This window comes from Eretmochelys imbricata, chromosome 3, assembly GCF_965152235.1.
Source record: "Eretmochelys imbricata isolate rEreImb1 chromosome 3, rEreImb1.hap1, whole genome shotgun sequence".
Classification (NCBI taxonomy): Eukaryota; Metazoa; Chordata; order Testudines; family Cheloniidae; genus Eretmochelys; species Eretmochelys imbricata.
Window position 1 is genome coordinate 208,138,204 of NC_135574.1, and position 22,940 is coordinate 208,161,143.

General features: G+C 52.4%; 1 protein-coding gene across 1 annotated transcript in view; it reads right to left on the bottom strand.

Annotated features, from left to right (window-relative positions):
* Nucleotides 1-22,940, bottom strand: part of TTBK1 (tau tubulin kinase 1) — a 120,663-nt gene that overhangs the window by 25,673 nt on the left and 72,050 nt on the right. Inside the window, exons 11-12 of the mRNA XM_077812083.1 lie at nt 18,463-18,638; nt 10,675-11,233 (exon numbers count right to left, since the gene is read on the bottom strand). Of these exons, the coding sequence (XP_077668209.1) occupies nt 10,675-11,233; nt 18,463-18,638 (735 nt within the window). The remainder of the gene's footprint in view (nt 1-10,674; nt 11,234-18,462; nt 18,639-22,940) is intronic.

Consider the following 22,940-nt stretch of genomic DNA (forward strand, 5'->3'; position numbering starts at 1 on the left):
GTCTCTCAAGTCCACTCACAGAGCCGTCAGGTCTCCAGCGGGCAGGAGGCACCTTTCCCCCAAAGCAGCATCCTTCCCAGTAAAGGCTCTATCCTCTCCTCCTTCATGCCCCTCCTGGACAGACACGTCTCGGAGAAGGACTCGGCGCTCCCCTGGAGAGCTGACAGTACAATCCGAGCAAAGGGGTGTGGGAGGGTACCATGACTTGGTGGGGAAGTTCAGCTGCATCTTGTCCCACGCCAAGCCTGTCCTCCTGGCGCAAACAAGCACACGTAGACAGCGGCTGAGCCACCTCACCTGATCACATGGCCTTCCAGTATCCCCTCCCACATCCCTTTGGTAGGTACATGGTCAGTTCTTGAGGACGGGACCTTATCTCTATGCCAAGACCGACAAATCCCAGCCAGCACACGCACTTGTCTCACCCAGGCACCAACCTCCCATTTGGGTACTTGCTGTAAAAGTTCAGATGACTGTGCATGTCCTTCATTTGGTTCAGCTGACCCTAGTGCTGCGACTCCTGCTTTCTGCACTTGGCAGACTCGTTGTCCCTTCCCTGTCAGCGATGGAGTGTGTTTAGGCTTATAAGTGCTTCTCAGGGCACCATTAGATCATCCAGCCTGAGCTCCTGCATAACACAGGCCAAGGACCCTCACCCCAGGGACTCCTTCCCCCAGCCCATAAAAGGTGTCTGAGGTACCCTTCTATACCCATCAAGCATGGTGAGGTATGGCTGCCTTTTGGGGTGGGCTGGGACTGTCTGGGGAGTACAGCAGTGTCTCCTTTAATTGCATGCCTGAACTCTACTGCCAAAGCACTGAGGAACCAAGGACTCAATATGTTTATGGAATTTATGCCGGTGTTAATGGATGGGAAGGCGCTCCTACCTCCTCTCATTGATATCTGTTCGGCACGGCCACTCATTGCCTGTCACTTGGTACTAGGACTTGTCATATAATTCTGTTCTGGGCAGACCTGTGTGCAGTATACCGCTCACGGAGGGGCAGGGAGGAGGCAGAATCCAGTAGCTGGGTAACTACTACTGAACTGTCAGTCTGGATTGCCATGAGCCAGAGCTCTAGTTGATACATGTAAACGAGCTATACTTTATATAAATTCCTGTCTTTCTTCCCTGACCCTCTGACTGCAAAGGCCATTTGGTTCCACGTATAGAGCCCAGAATCCAAAGAGCTTCTTCTCACGGAGGGGGGCGGGGTGTGGAGGGAAGGAAAGCTCAGTGGTTTGAGCATTGGCCTGCTAAACCCAGGCTTGTGAGTTCAATCCTTGAGGGGGCCATTTAGGGATCTGGGGCAAAAACTGGGGATTGATCCTGCTTTGAGCAGGGGTTGGACTAGATGACCTCCTGAGGTCCCTTGCAACCCTGATATTTTATGATACTCTACAGGCATGATCTCTTGGAAGAAATATTCTCTCTCTCTCTCTCTCTCTCTCTCTCTCGGCTGGCAGACACCCAGACACAGCTTTCAGTCTCTCACTCCATGACTTCCCTCCAGCTTGATGGCACTTACACAGGTTGGGGCAGCGTGGGTACATCCCGCTTCCCATCTACTGAACAGGATCCACGCAGCCTGCCTGCTGCACAGCATGGCCCGTCTCTCACCAGTGGGGAATGGTTTCCTAGGCCCCCATGGAGTGCCCCTGGGCAGTGGGGCGGGGCAGGCCTGGGTGAAGGCACCAGCCCCTCCGTCAGAGCCAGTAGCAGCAGGGGAATGTGGGGGACCTGGGGTGACTGGGGACCCAGAGGAAGATATTAGGGACCAGAGGGGCAGGTGGTGGGGGACAGAGCACCCAGGGTCTTTTGGAGCGGGGAAGGGGGGCAGGGGCAGGAGAGTCTGAGGCAGCCTCCTCCATTTTGCCCCTGCATCCTATACTCCCTTCTTCTGCTCTGTTCCCTTAGTACTGCTCAGCCCCCTTCCAACCTGTCCTCTTCTGTCCCTGCCCCCTGCAGCCCGTCATCCTCGGCCAGGCCCTGACCCCTGCCCAGACCCCCACCCTACCTGCCCCTGTCACCCTTAGCCTCTCTCCCCCCTCTGTCCCAGGAGGACAGCTCCCTCCTTCATACAGCCGGGCTGCCGGCAGCGGGAGCTTTGTCAGTCTCCCTGCTCACAGTTCTGGTGCCTGCAGCCACAGAGGCCCCCTGACACGGGGCCAAGCAATGCAGGGAAAGTCCTTCTCAGCCCCTGCACCTCTCCATGCATGGTGGACAGAGTCGCTTTGGGCTGCAGCCCCCGGCAGGCAGCGCCACACCAGGTACCCCACAAGTCAATCAGGCCAGGCCATGCAGAAAGCAGAAGCAGGGAAAGCTCGCACCTGGGTCTCTCACCCATGCTACCCGCAGTACCTGTCGAGAGCTCTGTCGGCGGGAAAGGGCTGGGGAGCTTTGGAGCATTAGCAGTAAAGGTGGTTTGCTCTGGCTAGATTCGGCGTTCATAGCTGTGCACGGCCAGATGTGGTGGATCACAGATACGGCACCAGCACCATCCAGCCTTTCCAGGGAAGCCACACTGCGGTTCCAGACTGGGCCGCACTAGGGCTCAGAGTCAGGCCTGGGTGTTTTTCTTTGGTGACTCAACTTTAGTCTCTCAGGAATGTTGTTCCAGAGCGGGGTCCGAGATTCCAATGAACCAACCCAGGCAGCTAAAAACAAAAAACCCACCAGCCAGCGTGTGTTCACAGCCTGCACTACAAGGTGCTCAAACCTACACTCGACAGGGCAGAACCAGTTGCAGACGTGTCTGCGTGGTAACTCAGACAGAAAGTCAGCGCCCCCACACGCCTGCTTCATACACCCCACTTCCCAGGCACCTGCTGCATGACACAAGAGTTATAGAGAGGATGCAAAGTAGTGAGAGCATGAGGTAGGGTCAGGGGACTTTTAGGAACCACGAGGGCAAGGGGAGTGTGGGGGGGTAGGGGGAGGGCAAAGAGGCACTGCCCCTGCTCTGCAGGTACAACACACACCACGTTCAGCTCTCAACCACACCCAGAAGAACAAACGCTCCAGAAAACAAACTTGAAAAAGAAAAACAACATAAGAACGGACATACTGGGTCAGACCAATGTCCATCTAGCCCAGTGTCCTGTCTTCTGACAGTGGCCAATGCCAGCTGCCCCAGAGGGAATGAACAGAACAGGGAATCCTCAAGTGATCCACCCTTGTCACCCATTCCCAGCTTCTGGCAAACAGAGGCTAGGGACACCATCCCTGCCCATCCCGGCTAATAACCATTGATGGACCTATCCTCCATGAACTTATCTAGTTCTTTTTTGAACCGTTATAGTCCTGGCCTTCACAACATCCTCTGGCAAGGAGTTCCACAGGTTGACTGTGTGTTGTGTGAAGAAATACTTCCTTTTGTTTGTTTTAAACTTGCTGCCTATTAGTTTCATTTGGTGATGCCTAGTTCTTATGTTATGAGAAGGAGTAAATAACACTTCCTTATTTACTTCTCCACACCAGTCATGATTTTATAGACCTTTATCCTATCCCCCCTTAGTTGTCTCTCTTCCAAGCTGAAGAGTCCCAGTCTTATTAATCTCTCCTCACATAGAAGCCATTCCATACCCATAATCATTTTTGTTGCCCTTTTCTGAACCTTTTCCAATTCCAATAGAGCTTTTTTTGAGATGGGACGACCACGCAGTGCACGCAGTGTTCAAGTTGTGGGCATCATTATTTATGCACCAGCCCTGTTCCACCAGCATCCATAGGCAGAGGCCGCAGAGAGAGCCCCTGAGCTAACCCCAGTTTGTAATCCCCTCAACATACTCCATACTCCAACACCCATATACCTACACATAGAGCTGGGTGGTAGCGGTGGGTATCGTACAGGAACTCTGCTAGGGAATTAGCTAATAACTTCCTGCCAGTGGCAGATAAAGATAAACATGTCCATGCCAGTTCTTTCCAGACTACCAGCTGTCTTCACTGCCACTGTGCGTGAGGTGTGCTGCTATGCTCGCAGACCCTAGCAAAGCACCAGACGGTTCTGTCTTCCCCCCTCTGGTTAACATGCGGATGGGGTTGTCAAGAAGGTGAATGTGAGGTCTTCTGTATGCTGGTGGCACACAGTCCTAGCTGATGCCTGATCCTGCTGGTGGAATAACTCGGTGCCCAAAGGAGCCCAAGCTAACCAGGACAGTTTTAATGCCTATAGGAGGGGAGAAGTAAGCGGAACAGGACAAAGTTATCTCAGCACCTGCAATGGATGGATTGCGCCTGCCCTTCAGTACTTTCAGTGTCACGAGCTTCTCAGCTCAGTCTAATAAGGGAGCAGCGTGCCTTTTCTGGAAGCGTGGCCCTTTATCCACCTCTTAGTCCCAGCAAGCTCTGATTGCTTCTGTTGCAGCTAATGCAGAACGTGGTGTCCAGGTTCTGCAGCGAGGACTCCAGGGCAGACCACAATTTGTCTGGATACCAGATGATTTCTTGGTGACATTTAAGGTGCTGGTTGTGATCAATAAAGCCCTAAATGACTGAGGTCCTGGCTACCTGAGAGACACCCCCTTCCCTGCGTGATGCCACGGTGGTTATGGTCATCACAGTTTGGGAGCGAACAGCCCCCAGTGATCTCTCAGCAATGATCTCTCAGTGGAAAGATCTCAGTAGGCAGGGTTATCTGCAGGAGGGTTTCTTAGCTGTGGTTTGGCAGAGCCCGGATTTGGGGAGCTTTAGGGCAAACTGTTAGTCGTCCGTTCTCCCAGGCTGTCTCTGGGGATTGGTGTCAGGGAGCAGATGGGAGCTTACTCTGGTGAGGAGGAGACCTGTAGAGAGCAACTGTGAAGCACTGTCAGAGAGCTGGGGCTGGCTGTGAGCACTGGGGTTCCCCGTGCACTTGGGCTGGGGCCCCCCTGCTTTCCAAGCTGTGACTCCGGTGGGTTTAAAGCATGTAAGTGCCAGGAGACTCACACATCCGTGTCTAGAAATGGGAATTCACTCCCAGACCCCAACTCACAGCCGCAACCCACTCGTTAGTACCTTTGCTACCCACCAAGGAAGCCCAGGGAAACACCTCTGTGCCACGGCTCCTTTGTGCCAGCCCAAGCAGTGTGCCAAAATCCATGATTCCCCTCCCTCTCAGGGAACAGCCCTGCTGCGGGAGGTCCATTGTGGGAGTAGAGAGCGGGCTCTGCACCTTCCTTAGGAGCAGGAAGCCCTTTGGGTGGGCACCCCCAGAGGCAGGGGGTGGGGGCAGTCAGCACATTCCTGTGCCCTGGCTGCTCTGAGCTGCTGCGATCACCCAAAGGCACAAGTTTGGGCAGCCCTCAGGGCTGTATAGAAACTCCATGTAGCCTGCAGTGTGGGCTGGGCTGAGCTGGGCCCAGCAGCCCTGGGGCTAGGAGGCACGAGCCCCCTCTCCCCCTACACCAGCCACACATCGGCTCCTCACCACTGTTCACCAGGCATGTTGTTAAAAAGTTGCTTTTTCTACATTGTTTAGCCCTGGCTTACAGTTCTCAATGATGCACCAGGCATGACGTCCCCAGCCCGACAGCCACAGGCAAACAAATGGCTGCAGGACTAGCAAAGAAACAGGACAGTTGCAGCAGAGGCTCTGCAGGAAAAGTCTTTATCAGACCTACTGAGGCAGACAAGCAAAGAGTGGCCCATGTCAGAGGCAGTGGACACTTATTTTGAATGGGGGCCAGAGGGACAGGAGGGGGAGAAGGCGCCGCAGTGGCCCCTGCAGCCCTGGTGGGGCCTGTCTTGCCTCTGCCCCATGGCCACGGTTTACAGTGAAGACTATCTGGCTAGCTCAGCTCGGTGCAAGTGAATAGAAAGAAGGTGAATCTCTTGGGGTCTGGGCAGAGACAGCAGGCGGAGGGGCTGGCTGACTAGGTATGCTGAATGTGTTGATGAACATCTGAAAATAACTCACCAAGGAAAATCCACCCAAATGCACGTCAGAGGAAAGCCGGGGAATGCGCAGAGTCCTTCTCACAAGAGAAGCCCCTACCCAAGTCTCTTCCTGCTCGCGTGGCATTACCCACCATTTCCTTCGTTCCTCTCTTTTCTCAGTGTGGGTTACAGGGTCTTGCGACACATTTCACAAGAGTTGGGTGGCACCCCATGGTCCTGAAAAGCTCCAAATAGGGTAATTATATTCTCCCATCCTCACTTCCCCCTGTGGTTCTAGCTGCCCCTGGTATCCCTTCACTTCCTGTCCTAGACCGATGCCTGTTGTTTCCAGGCATGTTGAACAGCTTTCCTGTTTCACTGCCCTGGTTGTGACTGCATTTCAGCAGTGTCGTGATTCATGGGTGTGTGCAGTCTGTCTATATAGATATGCATGGACATATGGGGAGCCAGCCGGGGCTCCGGTATTTAGGATGCCTAGCACACACTGGGAATGCCTGGGAGCTGTCACAACTACTGCAGCGGCAGGGGTGGGATGGAGAGACCTGTACCATGTTCCCCTGCACCTGACCACACTGGACTTGGTCCATGGCCCCAGCAGCCCATGCCCCATTCTGAGAGCACCACAAGGGGCAGGAAGTCCTCCGATCCCAGGGGCAGAGGGAAGAGAGCTGAGCGGGGCTCCCTCCAGCCATCCCTCTGGAGCCAGCACATGGCCCCAACAGTCCATACCTCACTCTGGTGCTATCATGTGGGGCAAGAGTCTCTCACTGCTGCACTGGGAGCCTCTTGGCTACGCCCCAGACACACCACGGGGCACCAGAGGCCCATCCTCCTCCTGGAAAAGCAGCCGTCTCATGCCGTTAGCCCTGTAGCTCCACGGACAGCGGCCTGTGCTGGGGCCTCAAGGACTGGGGCTCAAACCCTGCCCTGTTTCAGTTGCATACAATGGGGTTTATTTTTACCATTTACAGATAACCCAGGACATTCCAGAAAAAGGGGGTGTCAAAAGAATGATAGCCAGGCTGCAGAGCCGAGCAGTTGAAACTCATGACATGCCAGATATAGAGCTGCCTGTGCAGTCTCAGTTCTGGCCCCTTGTGTGCACGCACTAGGAGACGGCCTTTAATTACATAAGCACCCACTATTTTCCCCCAGGACCATGCCTCACTCAGTGCACAGCACAGGCACACAAAGGGGCAGAATTAAGGTTGCACAAACCACCATAAACCTGGCACTTCCCACCTGTCAAATGCTTGACTGCGGCCACCTCTAGGGGGAAGGTTGGCTGCTGTTAACAGTGCACACAACACTGCATAGTGCTTTCATGGCTCTGCTGGCTCTTGGTTCTCCTCTCACCTCTTCAACTGCACTTCCAGCATCCCTTAGTAGGTCCTGTCTCTGCTCCCTGTCGGCTTTGTCCTTGGTCCCCTGATCTTCTAGCTGCACATCTAACTCCGGAGTGGCTTCATCTGCTTGCATGGATTCAGCCATGGTACCATATCGGTGCTGAGGATTCAATCACCCACGTGTTTGCCTCTGCCCAGCCCTGTGCCCGTCTCTCTGACAACACCTGAGTAGCTCACGGCCAGGCTACACTCAACATGGCCAAAACAGGGCTCTTTATCCTCCACAACCTACTCCCCACTTCTGCCCCTCTCCTCGGCCATATCACCACCACTCTCCTCGCCATCTCGCAGGGCCAGGAGCTTCAGAGCATTTTCAGCTCCTCCCTCACACCCTAGCTATTATTAGCTTTGCTGTTTCTCCCTCCAGGACCCTTCCCTTCCATCCCAGCAGCTCAGGCATGTCCCTGCCCTGGACATATCCCACTGTGATTACTGCAGCTTCCTCCCCCATCCCAATTCCCTCATCACTCTCCTCTTTGAATCCCTCCTATGACTCCCCCTTGCCTTGAGCATCAAGCTCAGCGGCTCATCCTCTCCCCCTAGGCAATGCACAGCTCTGCCTGCATCTACTGTCACCTCCTACCTTGTACTCTTTGGGGTGTCAATGATTTTATCCCCCTTCTTCCTTCTCCTACCCATGGCTTTGTGCCTCCTTTCATCATGCTCCTTGTGCACGGACCAAACTCCCAGTTCTACTGCACCAGGCCTCTTGCTCATTCAAACCTGTCCTAAAGAATCAATTCTTCCATGAAACCCAGAGACACAGGTCATGAAAAATCCCTCTCCAACTCAGTGATGTGTATCTGGGAAAGATGAAGATGAAGAAGAAGAATAGCTAACAGCACCATGGGCTATGCAGAGTGTCTTCTCCTCTCTGTGTCAGTTCCTCAGACAGGGACTGTTTTTATCCGCTTCATGTACAGCTCCTGGCACGCTGGCAAGAATGAGGAACATGCTACAAGAAATGCCAAAGTGTGCAGAGGGGACCGGTAGCCAAAATCCTGGAGCGCACATGAATTTGTGTTTCTATCCTGGGCAGCAACTGGAAGGCTGTAGTCACTTAACCTGCTGCTTTGAGACATCTTTACTTTTGGAGTCTGTTATCTGGGTTTGGATAAAGGCTCCTTCCTGCTTCAGTAACAGAAAGCCAGGCACACGAACACACAAAGTAGCACTTGTGTGCACACACACACACTCACACACTCACACACGCTAGCAGCAACCGCATGCTGATAAATTCAGTCATCCATAAGGGCAGTCTAATCCTCTTGGTGAGGAGGCGTGAGAGACTGCCAGCACCTGGGAGATGCTGGGACAGGACGGTAGCGCGCTAGATGAATGGATAACTCCAGGAAGGTACTGCTGTAAGGAGACAGGATTGCAGCTAATCTCACATGTAAGTACCAAATAGAACTGGAGGCCAGGCTCACAGAGGTCCAAGGGAGTTCAGCGGGACCAGGAGTGGGTCCTGTATCTACACACCACCACCTGTGGCTATTGCCAGCTGGTACTGCAGTGAGCTGCACCTCCTCAGACACCCTGCATGGCTCAGCACGATTCACTCGCATGCACGATGTCTGGTCAGAGCTTTAGCAGATTCACAGGATTCCTGGAGTTCTCCTCTGAGTTAGCTCATGGTACGCAGGCCATACTGGGTTGACGGAGCCCCTCCACTCACCAAGTGCTGCCGGGACTGTTAGAACAGTCAGCTGCCAGGCTGGCACAAGCCAAGTCCCACCAGATGTTTATGAGTGAGGGCTGGATAAAAGCATGTGAGGGTCAGGGCCCTTAGCTCTACTCTGGCTCTCCACAGCTCCTTTCCTCCACCAGCGGGCTGGCTCGGAGAGCTTTCCTCCCAGCTGCCTTCCTCCTCCCCACCCATTCACGTCTCACACAGGAGTCCATAGATGGCTGTGTGACTGCCCCGTGCACACTCCTCCCCTCAGAGCTGTGCTGTGCACTGAGAGGCAGTTGTACGATCTAAGCATGGCTGTAAGTTAGAGAGAAAACCAACCATTCAACCAAACCTGGCACTGGCCGGCAGCGCTGAGCAGCCACGCACCTGGATCCAAGCCCGGGCACTCAAGGAGCAGCTAGGAAGGGGCAATTTGGTGCACAAGGAACATGGGAGAAGCCTGCATCTGACAGCCTGCTGGAGACTGGGGCCGCTTGGCACATTAGAAGCAAGTCACCCACAAGCCCATTGTCTCCAGGTCTCCTGCTACTGCTGTATCTGTCCCCAGCGACCCCTCGCCCATAACTGTAGGCCCAGCTCCCAGGAGCGGATGCACAGCAGACAGGATGTTGCCAGGGTTCTGTGTATTGGCTGCATGTCTCTAAGCCCTTGTGGGGCCTTACAGCTGACGCAGGTTCTACGGGAACAGAACCCAGAGGGGCGCCTGGCCTTGTCACCCTGATGCGGTTTGTCCAGTGATTGTTTCCAGTGGTTCCAGCCTGCCCACAGTGGCTACAGCCCCACACTGCGGCACACATTTCTGCAGAGGTGTTGGGAGGAGATGGGCCACCTGGGACTGCTCACTGGCCCGAGGGAGGGTCCCATGGGGCAAGGCGTGGCCTTACTATGTCCTGTGCATGTCTTTGGGACCATCCCTGGGTCAGTTTGTTGCTTGGGGAGCCTCACGGTCATGCAAATGCCAGCCCCTGGCAGAAGCACACATCCATCCCTAACATTGTACTCTCCCTGGCATGAGGATAGTCGTTTCCTGAATGTCTTCGGGAGACAGAGCACTTACCGAGCACTTCTGCAAACAACCCTCCCCTAACAACAATGGGTCTGAGCGTCCACTTTGCGGTGTGTATGTGGATGCGTGTGTTTGTTCAGATGATGATTACCGGGGGGAGGAGAATTCCTGACTGACACGTACACACTTCCGTGTTCTTAACCAAGTTTCATTTTCAAAGAGCTGCTTTGTGACCTGCACCAGCCAGGGCCTGCCCCAAGATGGCACTGGGTCAGATCTGAGACCCTCTGAGCACCACCGCTGCTGTCCTCTGGCCTGCCTAGATCCAGGGCGGAGGACTGAGAGATGACCCTGCCTGCTCTCTCTGACGCACCCAGGTGCCATGACGAGCGCCTTGCCCTCCGCCTACCCTTGCCCTGACACTGCTCAAACGGACCTAGAGCAGGTGGAGATGGTCACAAGACATGCCAAGCACTGGTGTGATCTGACCAGTACGGGGAGCACCTCTGACATGTCAGCCTGAACAGGGCGGGTTTACAAAGGCACCAGTGCTGGGATCAGCAAAATTCCCGAGTGTAGCAGGGGCTTGCCCAGATGGTGCCTTTCCTAAGCTAGACCAAGAGGGTACAGAGCAGAGAAGGAGACCAGTGCAGTGGGTGAGCTGCGGTTCATTTGCATGTCTTACCTGTCTCTGAGGACCGATTGGTTCGGATTCCCGTCTGCGCTGTCGGAGAACTGGTGCTGAGTGTAACGGTGACTGGGCCGGGCTTCCTGGCTGCTGTTCAGGTTTGCTGTCAGATACCGTTTGACAGTGTCCTTCATGCCTGTGTGAACTGTCCTCCTCAGTCACAGGCTGCATCCCCCATGTTCTCCCATCGTGGATCTTTGGCCGGACTGCAGCTTCCGCTCCCAATCGCCTCCTCTCCTCGCCCTCGTCAATCGGCCTAAGCTCCTCGGGCTCTTCATCTGTAGTTCCAGAAGTGCTCGGCTCAGCACCTGGATGAAAGTCCTTCAGCTCTGTCTCTTTATCAATGATAACCCACTCCTTGCTATCAAAGTCCTCCTCCTCCGCCAGCGGCACGGAGCGGAAAGCATTGCTGAGGGCCTCGTGCTCCACAGAAGCAGACACATCCATCCTGCCGCTCGCCTGACGGTCTACTTGGCCAGTGTCGATGGACAGCATCTGTGCTGGTTGGGAGGAACACACCAGCCGCGAAGGGGAACAAGGTAAATCTACACGAGATCTGAAAACAAGACAAAGAACCCTTAGAAACCAAGATCTGAGCCAAGATTTAGGATCACAAGGACATTAGGAGCCAACACAAAACCCACATAGTCTCTCAGAAAACCCATGTGATCCCTTCCCAATCCTCTGCCGTACACCCAAGTAATATATCACCCAGCTTAACCGAAAATATGTAACTAGAACCTTCAATGATAAAAAGAAATCCCCTCCAAACTGCTTCAGGCTTAGGGCCAACTTCATGTCTTTTCCTTTTAAATGACTACAAGGAGAATATGGGAGTTTCACACCACTGGGAAACACCCCTTCAGGCCGCTCTTCTTCTGGTCAGCCTGTTTACAGTAGCACTGTAGTTTCCCTGGCACCAGGCTTCCCGTAACCTGATGACAGTCCTTTAACTCAGGCTACAAAAGTGCCTTGAAGACAGAGTGAATACTGGATGCTCATTTCATATCAGGGTTTTTTTACAGCCTTCCCAGAGGAGCAGTGGGGAAAAAAAAAACCTAACTGGCTTCAAGACTGAGCTTTATAAGTTTATGGAGGGGATGACCTGATGGGACTGTCTACAATGGCATGTGGCCCATCTGCAACTGCCAGTAGCAAAAATCTCCACCAACTGAAGACAGGACACTGGATAGGCAGGGCTCAGAGTTACTACAGAGAATTCTTTTCCAGATATCTGCCTGGCAGGTCTTGCCCACATGCTCAGGATCTAACTGATTGCCATATTTGGGGTCAGGAAGGAATTTTCCCCTGGGTCAGATTAGCAGAAATCCTGGCGGGTTTTTTTTTTGCCTTTCTCTGCACTATGGGGCACGGGTCACTTGCAGATTTAAACTAGTGTAAATGGAGAATTCTCTGAACCTTGAAGTCTTTAAACCATGATTTGAGGACTTCAGTAACTCAGCCAGAGGTTATGGTCTATTACAGCAGTGGGTGGGCAAGGTTCTGTGGCCTGCAATGTGCAGGAGGTCAGACTAGATGATCACAATGGTCCCTTCTGATCTTAAAGTCTATGAGGGTTTGACTTCAGGTGCACATGTGCCCATGCACCTTTGATCAGAGATTTTCAGAAGCAGTGCTCATTTGGCCCTCATATTCACCCTACGCATCCTCATGCCCTACATCGAGGCTATATAGGGCTGCATGGGTGAATTGCCCTCAGTTCTTTCTCCACCGCAAAGTCCCTCAGAGGAAACTCTAAAGCAAAGGGAAAGGAGGGTGGGGAGTGGAGCACCCACAGGGGCACACATCTCAAAGAACTCCAGGTACTGTGCAGGGTAAGTAAATGGAGGTTACTTATCTGTAACTGGAGGTTCTTCAAGATGTGTGCTCCCTATCCATCTTTCACATGCGAGTCCGCATGCGCACCACGAGCCTGAGTCTGGAGATTTTTAGTAGCAGTGTCCGTAGGTCCCTATGTCGAGTTCACACATGGGAGATTTGCAAGCAATGGTCAAACATAAGGTGGGTGCGAGGGCGCATACGTGACAGCTGACTGTAATGCTGCCATCCCCACAGCTGTGTCTGTAGTAGAAGACTGGACCAAAGCGTGATGAGCAAGGGGCTCCAGGTAGCTGCCCAACATACCTCCAGCAGAGGTACCTCTCTCAGACATGCAGCAGAGGTTGCTTGTGCTCTGAAGGAATGGGACCTCTCTCCCTCCAGGAAAGGGATGCGAGCTAGTTGGTAGCAAAGGATAATGCAGCCAGAGATCCATTTAGAAAGTCTCTGTGCAAATAGAGCTTGACCCCTTGATTTCTCTGCTATTGACAAACAAAGTGTAGGCGTCTTTCTAAGTGCTTTTGTTCTTTGTAGATAAAAGGCCAGCACTCTTCAGACATCTAGAGAATGAATTGGCCTTTCCTTATCAGACTCATGCAGTTTTGGGGAAAAAAAATTGGTAAGTGGGTTCTTTCTCTCATGTGCAACTCTGAAATTACGTTAGGGATGAATTCCAGGTGGGGGTGAAGAGATGTCTTTCCTTTATGAAAGGTATATATGGTACGTCTGCCATGAGTGCTCCTAGTTCACTGATTCTTCTGGCTGATGTGATGGCAACTAGGAAGGCAACTTTCACTGAGAGGTGGGACATAAGAGCATGTGGCTAAAGGTTCAGTGGGAGGTCTGGTGAGAGATGAATGAATGAGGTTGAGGTCCCATTGAGGGGTTGGCTTCACCAATGGTGGGAAGGATCTAAGAAGTCCCTTCAGGATGTAGGTGTGAGGAAAGGAGTCCACACTCAAACTTTCTACGGGCTTTGTCCGCCAGACAAGAGAGGCTAGAACTCGACAGAATTATTACTTAGGCAACGATGCTGACTTTTTCTGGTGAGTAGACGGACTGAAGCCAGGTTTGCCAACAATAGGATGGAGCCTGGCAAATGACGTCATGTGTGTGCATGAGACCTTGTGGCCAAGGAAGGAGAGGCAAGCTTTGACTGTAGTTCACGGTCTGAGGGTGACCTGGTTTATAGGGTCTCCTTGGCATGGGAATCTTTTGTTAGATACATAGGCTCTTGCTGCAGTCAAGTCCAAGGTCACTCCTATGAAATTTATGGACCTAGTGTGGGGGGTTAAAGTGGACTTTTTGTGGCTGACACAATTCCCGGGGAGCTAGTAGATTGAGGAGTAATCGGGTTGCCAATTGGATTTCCTTGTATGATCTGCCTGTCAGAAGCCAGTCATTGAGGTATGGGAAGACAGTCAACCCACTGCCACCACTGAAAAGACCCTTGTAAAGAACCTGGGTGCTATAGCTAGCCCGAATGGAAGGACTCTGAATTGGTAATGGTCATGACCAATGAAGAACCTGAGGAATCTTCTGTGGCCTGGGTGAATGTGCATTTGAGCACCTTCCACACTGAGAGTCACAAACCATGTGCCCTCTTCCAGAGAGGGAAATATTGATGCCAATGTGACTATGCAGAATTTTAATTTTTGGATGAATATATTTAGTCTGTGTACGTCGAGAATCTGTCTCCATCCCCCATTCTTTTTGGGAACTAGAAGTAAAGGGGGTAGAATGCTTTCCCTTGATGTTGAGGTGGAATTCTTTCTATGGCTCCCTGGTGGAGAAGGGAGTCCACTTCTCGATGCAACATTTCCGCAGGAGGCTGATCCCTGAAAAGGGCCCAGGAAGGGATTTTGTGGGTGAAAGTGGACAGAAACTTGGTCAGTTAGTGAATAGTGAATCATTTCCAGCACTTATTTGTCTACTATTAAAGCCCTCCAGCTGAGGGCAAATTGGGTAAGGCAGCCTCCAAAAAACTAAGTGGAAGGATGATGTGGCATCAGTAAAGGGATACAGGCCCTGAGGGTCCCATCATAAGTAATTCTTTGGCTGTGGGTTAGAGTGAGGTGTGGCAGTGGATGTCACGGGAGCTGAGTACTTGGGAGCGTTGGTGGTAAAATGATTGAGGAGGTGGTCTTACGCTATTCCCCAGTTGTGATGCTTCCTCGTAGGGGCAGGGGTACAGATACCCAGAGAACGAAGCATAGTCCTTGAGAGAATGGAGAGATTTATCCATCTTCGTTGAATGTGTTAGCTGTATCAAAGGCAGATTTTGAATGGTACTCTGCATCTCTCTAGGGAAACCTGAGGATTGCAACAAGGAATCTCTCCTCATGACAATGGCCATACATATCCCTCTGGTTAGTCTCTAAGGTACCACTAGTACTCCTTTTCTTTTTGCAAATACAGACTAACATGGCTGCTACTCTGAAACCTCTGGATGCAGCATCTGCAGTATCTACTGCAGCCTGCAGAGTGGTTTTGGACAATCATTTGCCTTCATCAACTGAGCTCTATCTTCCTGAGGGATCTTGTCCTTAAAACCCAACAACTCTGCATAATTAGTGAAGTCATATGTAGGTAGGGGCCTGATACTTTGAAATTCTAAACTGGAAAGAGACAGGAGACCTTTCTCCCTAGGAGGCCAAGTTGTCTGGCACCTTGTACCAGGGTGTAGTTTTAAGGCCTTGCAGCCTGGATCTTTTGGTGGCTGCCTGTAGCATCAGAGAGACAGGCAGCGGATGAAAGAATAGAAACTCAGCCCCCTTAGATGAAACCAAGTAGTGCTTACCAGCCCTCGTCAGGGTGGGAGCACAAGAAGCAGGAGTGGTGCCACACTGTTGTAGCTGGATCCATGATGGTCACATTGATCAGGAGTGCCACTTGACTGGGACCCGAGGGTTGCAGGATGTCCAGCAATCTATATTGAGGGTCCTGAACCTATTCATGCTGTATCTGGAGCTAAAATGTCACCCTTTGTAGGAGCTCTTGATATTACCTGTAGTCATCAGGCAGACGTGTGAAGATGGGGTAACCAACTCATCTGGGGAAGAGGACAAAACTGCTGCCAGACCTTTGGATCTGGTTCAACTTTGTCTTCGTATATGCTGATGGAGCCAGTTAGTGTTGGCCAGGAGATTGCAAGTGAGGCTCATGTATTGATTCCAGGCCTAGAATAGGGATCCCAAGAGCCCCAGTAATGCTAGTGTGAAGGATCAGCCAGCTGAGGAGGACCCCAGGGCACAGGGTACCACCTGTCTCTTGGAAAGTCATATCTGGTCATAGGACAGAACCCTGACCTCGTAGGGCTTCTATCTCGGCCTGTTCCTGTGTGGTAGGGTAGGGCCTCTTCTGGAGCCTCCAATGCATTGGGTGAAAGAGCTGGATCCTGAACCACCAGCGGAACTGATGGTACTGATGGTTGTGTACACAGGCTCGTGGGTGGGAGAGGAGAGAGGCTCTGGATGCTCTGTATAGCTTCCTCCTCTGGAGTAATGATGTCTCTGAATAAAGACGTACCCGAAAGGATGGGGGAGTGGGGATAAGGGAGAGCAAAAATGTCCTCTGGAGAGATGTAGGTCTCACACTGCCCTTGTATGCGGAGTGGCTCAGTTGGTGGGACTCTTGGACCTGGTGCTTCCCTGGTCACTGTAGAAGATGGATCCCTCTGGGGCAGTGACGATATCATCATCTGATCTGGATGCCGAAGGGAACAGCGGTGGATGTCTGTCTTTAGGTGTGCACGTCGGAACCAGCACCAGGACTGACGGAGCTGTTCTCCTTCACGCCACTTTCTCTTGCTGAGGTGGTTTATGTGGGCCTAAATCTTTAGTACCTGTGAACGAGGACACTCTCAACTGAGAGTGCCAGACAGCCCAAATTCCCCTTTATGGGACAGGTTCAGGGCTTTAGTCCTTTACACACAAGCCAGAGAGGATGAGAGACAATGGCTGCTCCAGGAGCAGCATAGGCTGAGCCAAGCTTCCTTCGAAGAGCAGGCTCTAGCAGGAGGTGGTCCCAAAGGGGACGCTCCATCCCAGACATACTGCACAGGCTGAGACACACTAACCTCACTGACCCCGCACCAGCAGAGTGCAGCTGGTTCGCAAGGGATTAAAAAGCAGAGTCATTAGAAACACTTGCTCTAGGCTGGCAGGATGTGATGGGGGCAGCAGGGAAGCCTAGAGGAAGGAAAATGTGGATAGCCAGATGAGCTCATCCTCCTCAGAATCCCCCTTGCAAGCCTAGTTCACGGCAATGAGCCTGGCCAGGGCACCTTCAGAAGAGTAGGCACCGGTCATGACAGCTTCATGGAGGCGGTTTCATAGCCCCAGCTAGGAATATGAACACCGCAGCGCCCTTTCTGACCAAGGAGGAGGTATTGGAAAGATTGGCTGCACGGGGCACGGTGAGGAGCCGGCTTCAGTCTTTCCGTGCAGCTACATGAGCTGTCTCCCCAATCCATGTGGACCTCCGATGAGCATGGCAAGTCCCTGCCACTTGGGGGTGAACCTGATTGGGCCCAGCGTTTGGGGCTTGGCCACACCACTGACCATGAAGTCACAATCTGGGCCCAGAGCACCAGTGGAGAAGAGGAAGAGCAGAGGAAGGAGGAAGGGCATGCCACCACCAAGGCCTGCAGCCTAGCTCCCTCCATGAAGCAGAGCTGCTGAGAGAAGGCAACTGGGCTGCAATGTAATCCCAGGTTTGCACAGGGGATGCCAGGACACTGAGTCTCAGGGGCTCCTGGAGCTTTGTGGGCCTGGTTAGCACAGCAGTCAGATCCCCGCCCCAGGGCCCTGTCCAGGCTGCAGCCTCCACTATTGCAGACCAGGGAGTTGTGAATTTGCCAGTGTTGGAGCCTGCTGGCTCTGCCCTGTGTCTGACACCTCCCTGCATCATCAGTGGGTTCAGATTTCTATCCAAGCCACACCAGAACGGCCCCAGTGCTGAGCTTTGTGGAATGCTCATTTCCTACTCCTCTCTACCCTAAACTGCTCCCCTTCCTCATTGTGGCCTGTACGGTTCATTTCCTGTGAGCCCCGACGGATCTCAGACAAGGTTTTCCTGTGGCCTTTGCCACTTGAAGTCAGGGCTTGCTCTCCAGATTGCCGGTGCGCTGTGCGTACACACAAGCACGCTTCTCTGTGCTCCCACAGCCAGGAGGTGAACTGGTGAAACGAGCTCGTTCAGGGACAGCAAGGTAAACCCCAATCTAGGTGCGTCCCATTTAACTCTCAGAGTGGTGGGGCATATTTGTGTGGATAGTGGTCCACTCCCACCTCCCTCCTGCTGCCATCCACGTGCTGTGAACACTCTCCAGTTGCTGGACTCACCTTTGCCTCCTTCAAACAAACCTCCTTCCCTTCCAGCTGTGACTCCCTGCCCACACCAGCAACTGACCCCGATCCCCACTTCCTGTTCCTAAACTCCCAGCAACCCCTCTGCACACCTGTCCTGCCATCCCAGAGCTTCTAACCTCTCCCCCCGAAGCCATCTTCCTACTGTGACTCTCAAGAATGGCATGGCCCTAGATTGCCAGCCTTCGGACTCGCTGAGTTTCCAGCGGGGAGAGCAGCAGCGTGCTGAGAGTAAAAGAGCTGACATCACCCAGGGCATGTTTCTCAATGACAGCAAGATACCAGCTAGCAAACCAGCCAGGCGTCCTCCGCACAAACATCTCCAGGCTTCACAAGAAAGACTTGGCGGTTTTATAGAGGGGCAAAGAAGAGGAGGAGCCTACGACGGCAGCCCCGGCAGAGCCTGTCATACCAATAACCGTACCAAAAGCGAGAGACAAACTGAGGCTGAAGAAAAATACTTTACAATGTGTAACAAATCCAGCCACACCCCTTGCAGGGCAGGAGGCCACTGGGCTCGCTTGCCCTTCATTTCCCAGGGCAAAGCAGAAAGGGATGCTGTGGTGTGTGAGCAAACCTTCTCTCGTGGAGATCTGCTTTGCCATCGGCAGTGGAAAGGCGCTCCGATTCAGGGCTGTTCACACGACGGTATCTCGGAGAGCGCACTTGAGTGGTAGGGGAGTCTGGAGGCGCCCGTATAGGGGAGCTAGGGCAGACACCACTTCTTTGTTCCTCTTCCACCATGCACTGGGTCTGTATGGGGGAAAACACAGAGAACGTCAAGGAGCTGATGGCAGACACGGAGGAGAACCCAGCACGGCCCACCAGCTGGGACGCTCGCTCTGGGTTTGAATCTCTCCTGTCTCTTCCTTCCAGAACAATACAGTCCCAGCTGTCCTCTCATGGCCTGTGCTAGCGGTGCTCAGAGGAACGTAGGGGCTTGTCCACACATGGAAGCTATTCCACATGAAGGAAGGGTGTGAGTCTAAAGCAGAACAGCTGTACTGGAAAAACACCGTGTGTGGACCCTCTTACTTCAGAAGAAGAGGGACTTTTCTGGCTGAGCTTCATGTACCTCCTCAACCTAATCTATTTGTGTGTTTGGGGTGAACTTGCTTTTAAAAAAAACCTCTTGCAGCAGCTAAGGGAGTGGAGGTGGGCAAGGGAGAATCCTCTCTGTCACACAGCCTGCTCTGGTCCCTGGTGTGGCTGTCCAGAGCCTGTTCCTGTGCCAGGGCTGCTTTCCTGGCAGGGGCTGGGTGTTATGTAGTCCCTGGTCTTCTGGCCATGCTCAGGGGCCCAGGCCTGACCTGGGCCCTGTTGTGCTGGCAGCAGGAGATGGTCCCTGCCCCACAGAATTTACCATCGACACAAGACGTGAGTGTAACAAGCAGGCGGGAACTGGGGAGGGAGGACAAGAGTTACTACTGTAACTGTGCAGCAGATAATGCCCCGCCTAGAGTGGATGCAGCTACCCTGGGTAATGACGTTTTATACATGGTATCGCTATTTCTGTAGAGGCATGGGAACAAGCCAGATCAGGATAAGGCACCTTTTTAGCAGCATAACTGCATCCACAGTTGAGGTGGGACTGGTATACCCCATCAGTGACAAATCAGCCCTCTAAGAGACATAGTGGTACAAACTCTGTGTGCAGAGCCAGGCCTGACCCTGGGCATATGCCATGGGATAGAAATCATTTAGACGGTGTGTGAAACGAATAGCCAAATAACGAACCCGCCATCCCTGCTGAGCATCTGCCCAGGATCAGCTGGCAATTTCCTGCAGCGATCACAGGAGAAGTAGGTCTGGAGGAGAGGGCAGTGATTTCGTGGGCTAGCCCATGAGGCAGCTCTCTCCACAAGGGGCGGCAAGGTAGAACGTGTGAAGGTGTTTGTGAGAGAAGCAGAAACCCTGGCATCCTTGGCTGGTGCAGGGAAGTGGACACAAGAGCAGATAATTAGAGAGGGGCAGAGTAGTGAAGGGCTGTAGGCCAGTGAGCCTGATGCAGCAGAGAAAGGGAGGCCAATGGGAGGCTTTGACCAGCCGGGAAGCAGATCTCAGCCCAGGGTTTTGCACAGACTGGAAGGGAGCAGGTAGGCCAGAGGCAGGTGGTTGCAGTAGTGAAGCGGGGAGCTGCAGCGGGCCTGGCTGGGAGAGAGAGAAAGGGTTGGATCTGAGAGATGTGGAGAACAGTGGCACAGTCTGGCTGCTGCCTGAACTGGGCGGAGACAAGAGTGGGGAGTCCGAGCAGCCCCAGGGCTGCAGGACAGGGTGCCCAGGAGCACGGTGGTGGGGTCAGTAGTGATGCAGGCCAGCGACGGAGAAAGGAGAGCTTTCAGCGGTCAGTCTGGTGCTGAAGCAGCACAGGAGGCTGGGACTGAGGCTGGAAGCAGGTACACAGAGCGGGGAGCTTCCTTATATGGAGCGGCAGCAGCTCCTCCGGCCCAGGGGCTGACCGGGACTCATCTGCCAAGCGGGATTCGCTGCAGCTCTGCTGCGGTGTCCTTTTATCTGAAAACATGCAGCATATAGCTACAGCCTCTGGAATGGGATGGATCACTTGGTGATTCCCTGTTCTGTTCATTCCCTCTGGGGCACCTGGCCTTGGCCACTGTCGGAAGATAGGAGACTGGGCTCGATGGGCTACCGGACTTTGGCCTGACCCAGTGTGGCCGCTCTTAAGTTCTCGGACAGAAAAAAAAGGAGAGGCCGGAGTTTCCTGGGGCAGGATGCTAAGCCCCCAGCCCGGCTTGGTGCCAAGCAACCACAACTTTTGTTGAAGTCCCTGGGAGCACCAGATGCTCAGCACCTGCAGGAGGCCCTCAGCTGCTTCTCCTGGAAACTGGCAAGAAGCAACAGCCCTCTCAGACAGAGGGAGGGTCACCCTGGTCAGACTTTGGCTCCTGAAGAGACCTCTCTTATCTGTGGGTGACCTTATGGCATAGCTCACCAGTGCCCTGGCATTCAGCACTGTCAAGATGGACCAATACTGTGCAGAAAGGAGGTCTGAATGCCCTCTCTGACATGAAGGCTCCTGGTGTAACTCACATCTATCTCTGAAGGAAACCAGACTGGCATGACGGGGAAGCCGAGTTTCCCAGGCCCAGTACCTTGTATGTACCATCCAGGGGGAATGCAGAGAATGGTGAGTAAAAGAAACCATTGGGAAGGAATGCCTACGGCTGCCAACTGGAGCAGACCAGAGAGGGAAACGAGACTGGCAGCACTTGCTCCAATACTAACAATATGACATAACTCCTGCATGAGCCAAAATGAGCACCCGCAAGGAAAACCACAAGTGGATTTTCTGTGCCAGGGTCTCTAAGGGGTATCTCAGGCCTGAAGGAAAAGCTGCAGTATATTTGGTGGCTCTCAAGAACAGAAAAAGCTGAGGTGACTTTTAGAACTAGGACTTACCGATTTTTGTGGAATATGGTTTCCACAATATGGAAGTAAGAAGGTAAGACAGGATGGAAACAAAGCTTCCCCATTCTAGTGTATGATCCTGTCTCTGCTACACACCAGTCTCTAAAGGAAACATGCCAGCCCACAATACTTGCATCCAAGAGTCTAAAATGAGTTGGCTGTGACGCTCTCCAGACTAGTGATGTTAATTTTTAATAAATCCTGGAATACTAAGTAGCTCCAGAGGCCTGGAAGAATGCTAATGCCATGCCAATATATAAAAGGCATGCACGGAATGACCCGGGTAGCGACAGGGTGGTTAGCCTGCCACAGATTCCAGTCAGAGCCATGAAAAGGTTGATATAAGTCTCAATCCACAAAGACCTAAAGGATGGGAATATAGTCCATGTCAATCAACAGGCCTTCATGGAAAATAGGACTTGTCAAATGAACTTGATATCATTCTTTGACAAGATCACAAGTCCAGTTGATAAAGATAACCATTTTGATGTTATACACTTGGACTTAGTACCACATGACGCTCCGATTAAAAAATTAGCACTAAAAATCAGTGTGGCACATGTGAAATGGGTTTCAAACTGGCTGACAGGTCTCAAACCTAACTCTTAATGTGGAATCATCATCCAATGAGAGTGTTTCTAGTGGGGTCCTGCAGTTCTTGGTCCTTGATCCAAAAATATTTGGCATTTTTATTAATGATCTGGAAGAAAATATAAAAACCTTGGTGATGAACAGATGACGAAAGATTGGTGGGTTGGTAAATCATGATGGGAACAGGTCACTGACACAAAGTGATCTGGACCACTTGATGAGATGGGGTGGGATCTGAGTTACTACAGAGAATTCTTTCCTGGGTATCTGGCTGGTGAATCTTGCCCATATGCTCAAGGTTTAGCTGATCGCCATATTTGGGATTGGGAAGGAATTTTCCTCCAGGGCAGATGGGAAAAGGCCATGGAGGTTTTTCACCTTCCTCTGTGCATGGGGCACGGATCACTTGCTGGAGGATTCTCTGCTTCTTGAAGTCTTTAAACCATGATTTGAGGACTTCAATAGCTCAGACATAGGTGAGAGGTTTATCGCAGGAGTGGGTGGGTGAGATTCTGTGACCTGCATGGTGCAGGAGGTTGGACTAGATGATCATAATGGTCCCTTCTGACCTTAATATCTATGAATCTATGAGATGGCAGCTATCAAGTAATAAGTGTTTTTAAACAACCAAATTTGAGGTCATTCATCTAGAAGCAGTGAATGCAGGTCACATGTATTGGATAGGGGCTCTGTCTGGGGAAGCAGTGATTAAAGGTCTTTGGGATCCTGGGGAAAACCAAGTGGACATGACTTCCCAGTGCAATGCTGTGGCATAAGGCTAACATGAAGAAATATTGGGTGCAAGTAGGGAGGCAATATTACCTCTGTATAAGTAGTCACTGGTGAGACCATTGCCAGAAACGGTGCCCATTTCCGGTTTCTACATATCAAAAGGGATGCTGAAAAATTCGAAGTGCAATTCAGAGAGAAGCTACAAGGAAGGTTTGAGGTGTGGAAAACCTGCCTAGCAGTGAGAAACTTATGGAGCCCAAGCCTTGTACCTTATCCAAGAGAAGATAAAGAGATTATTTGATC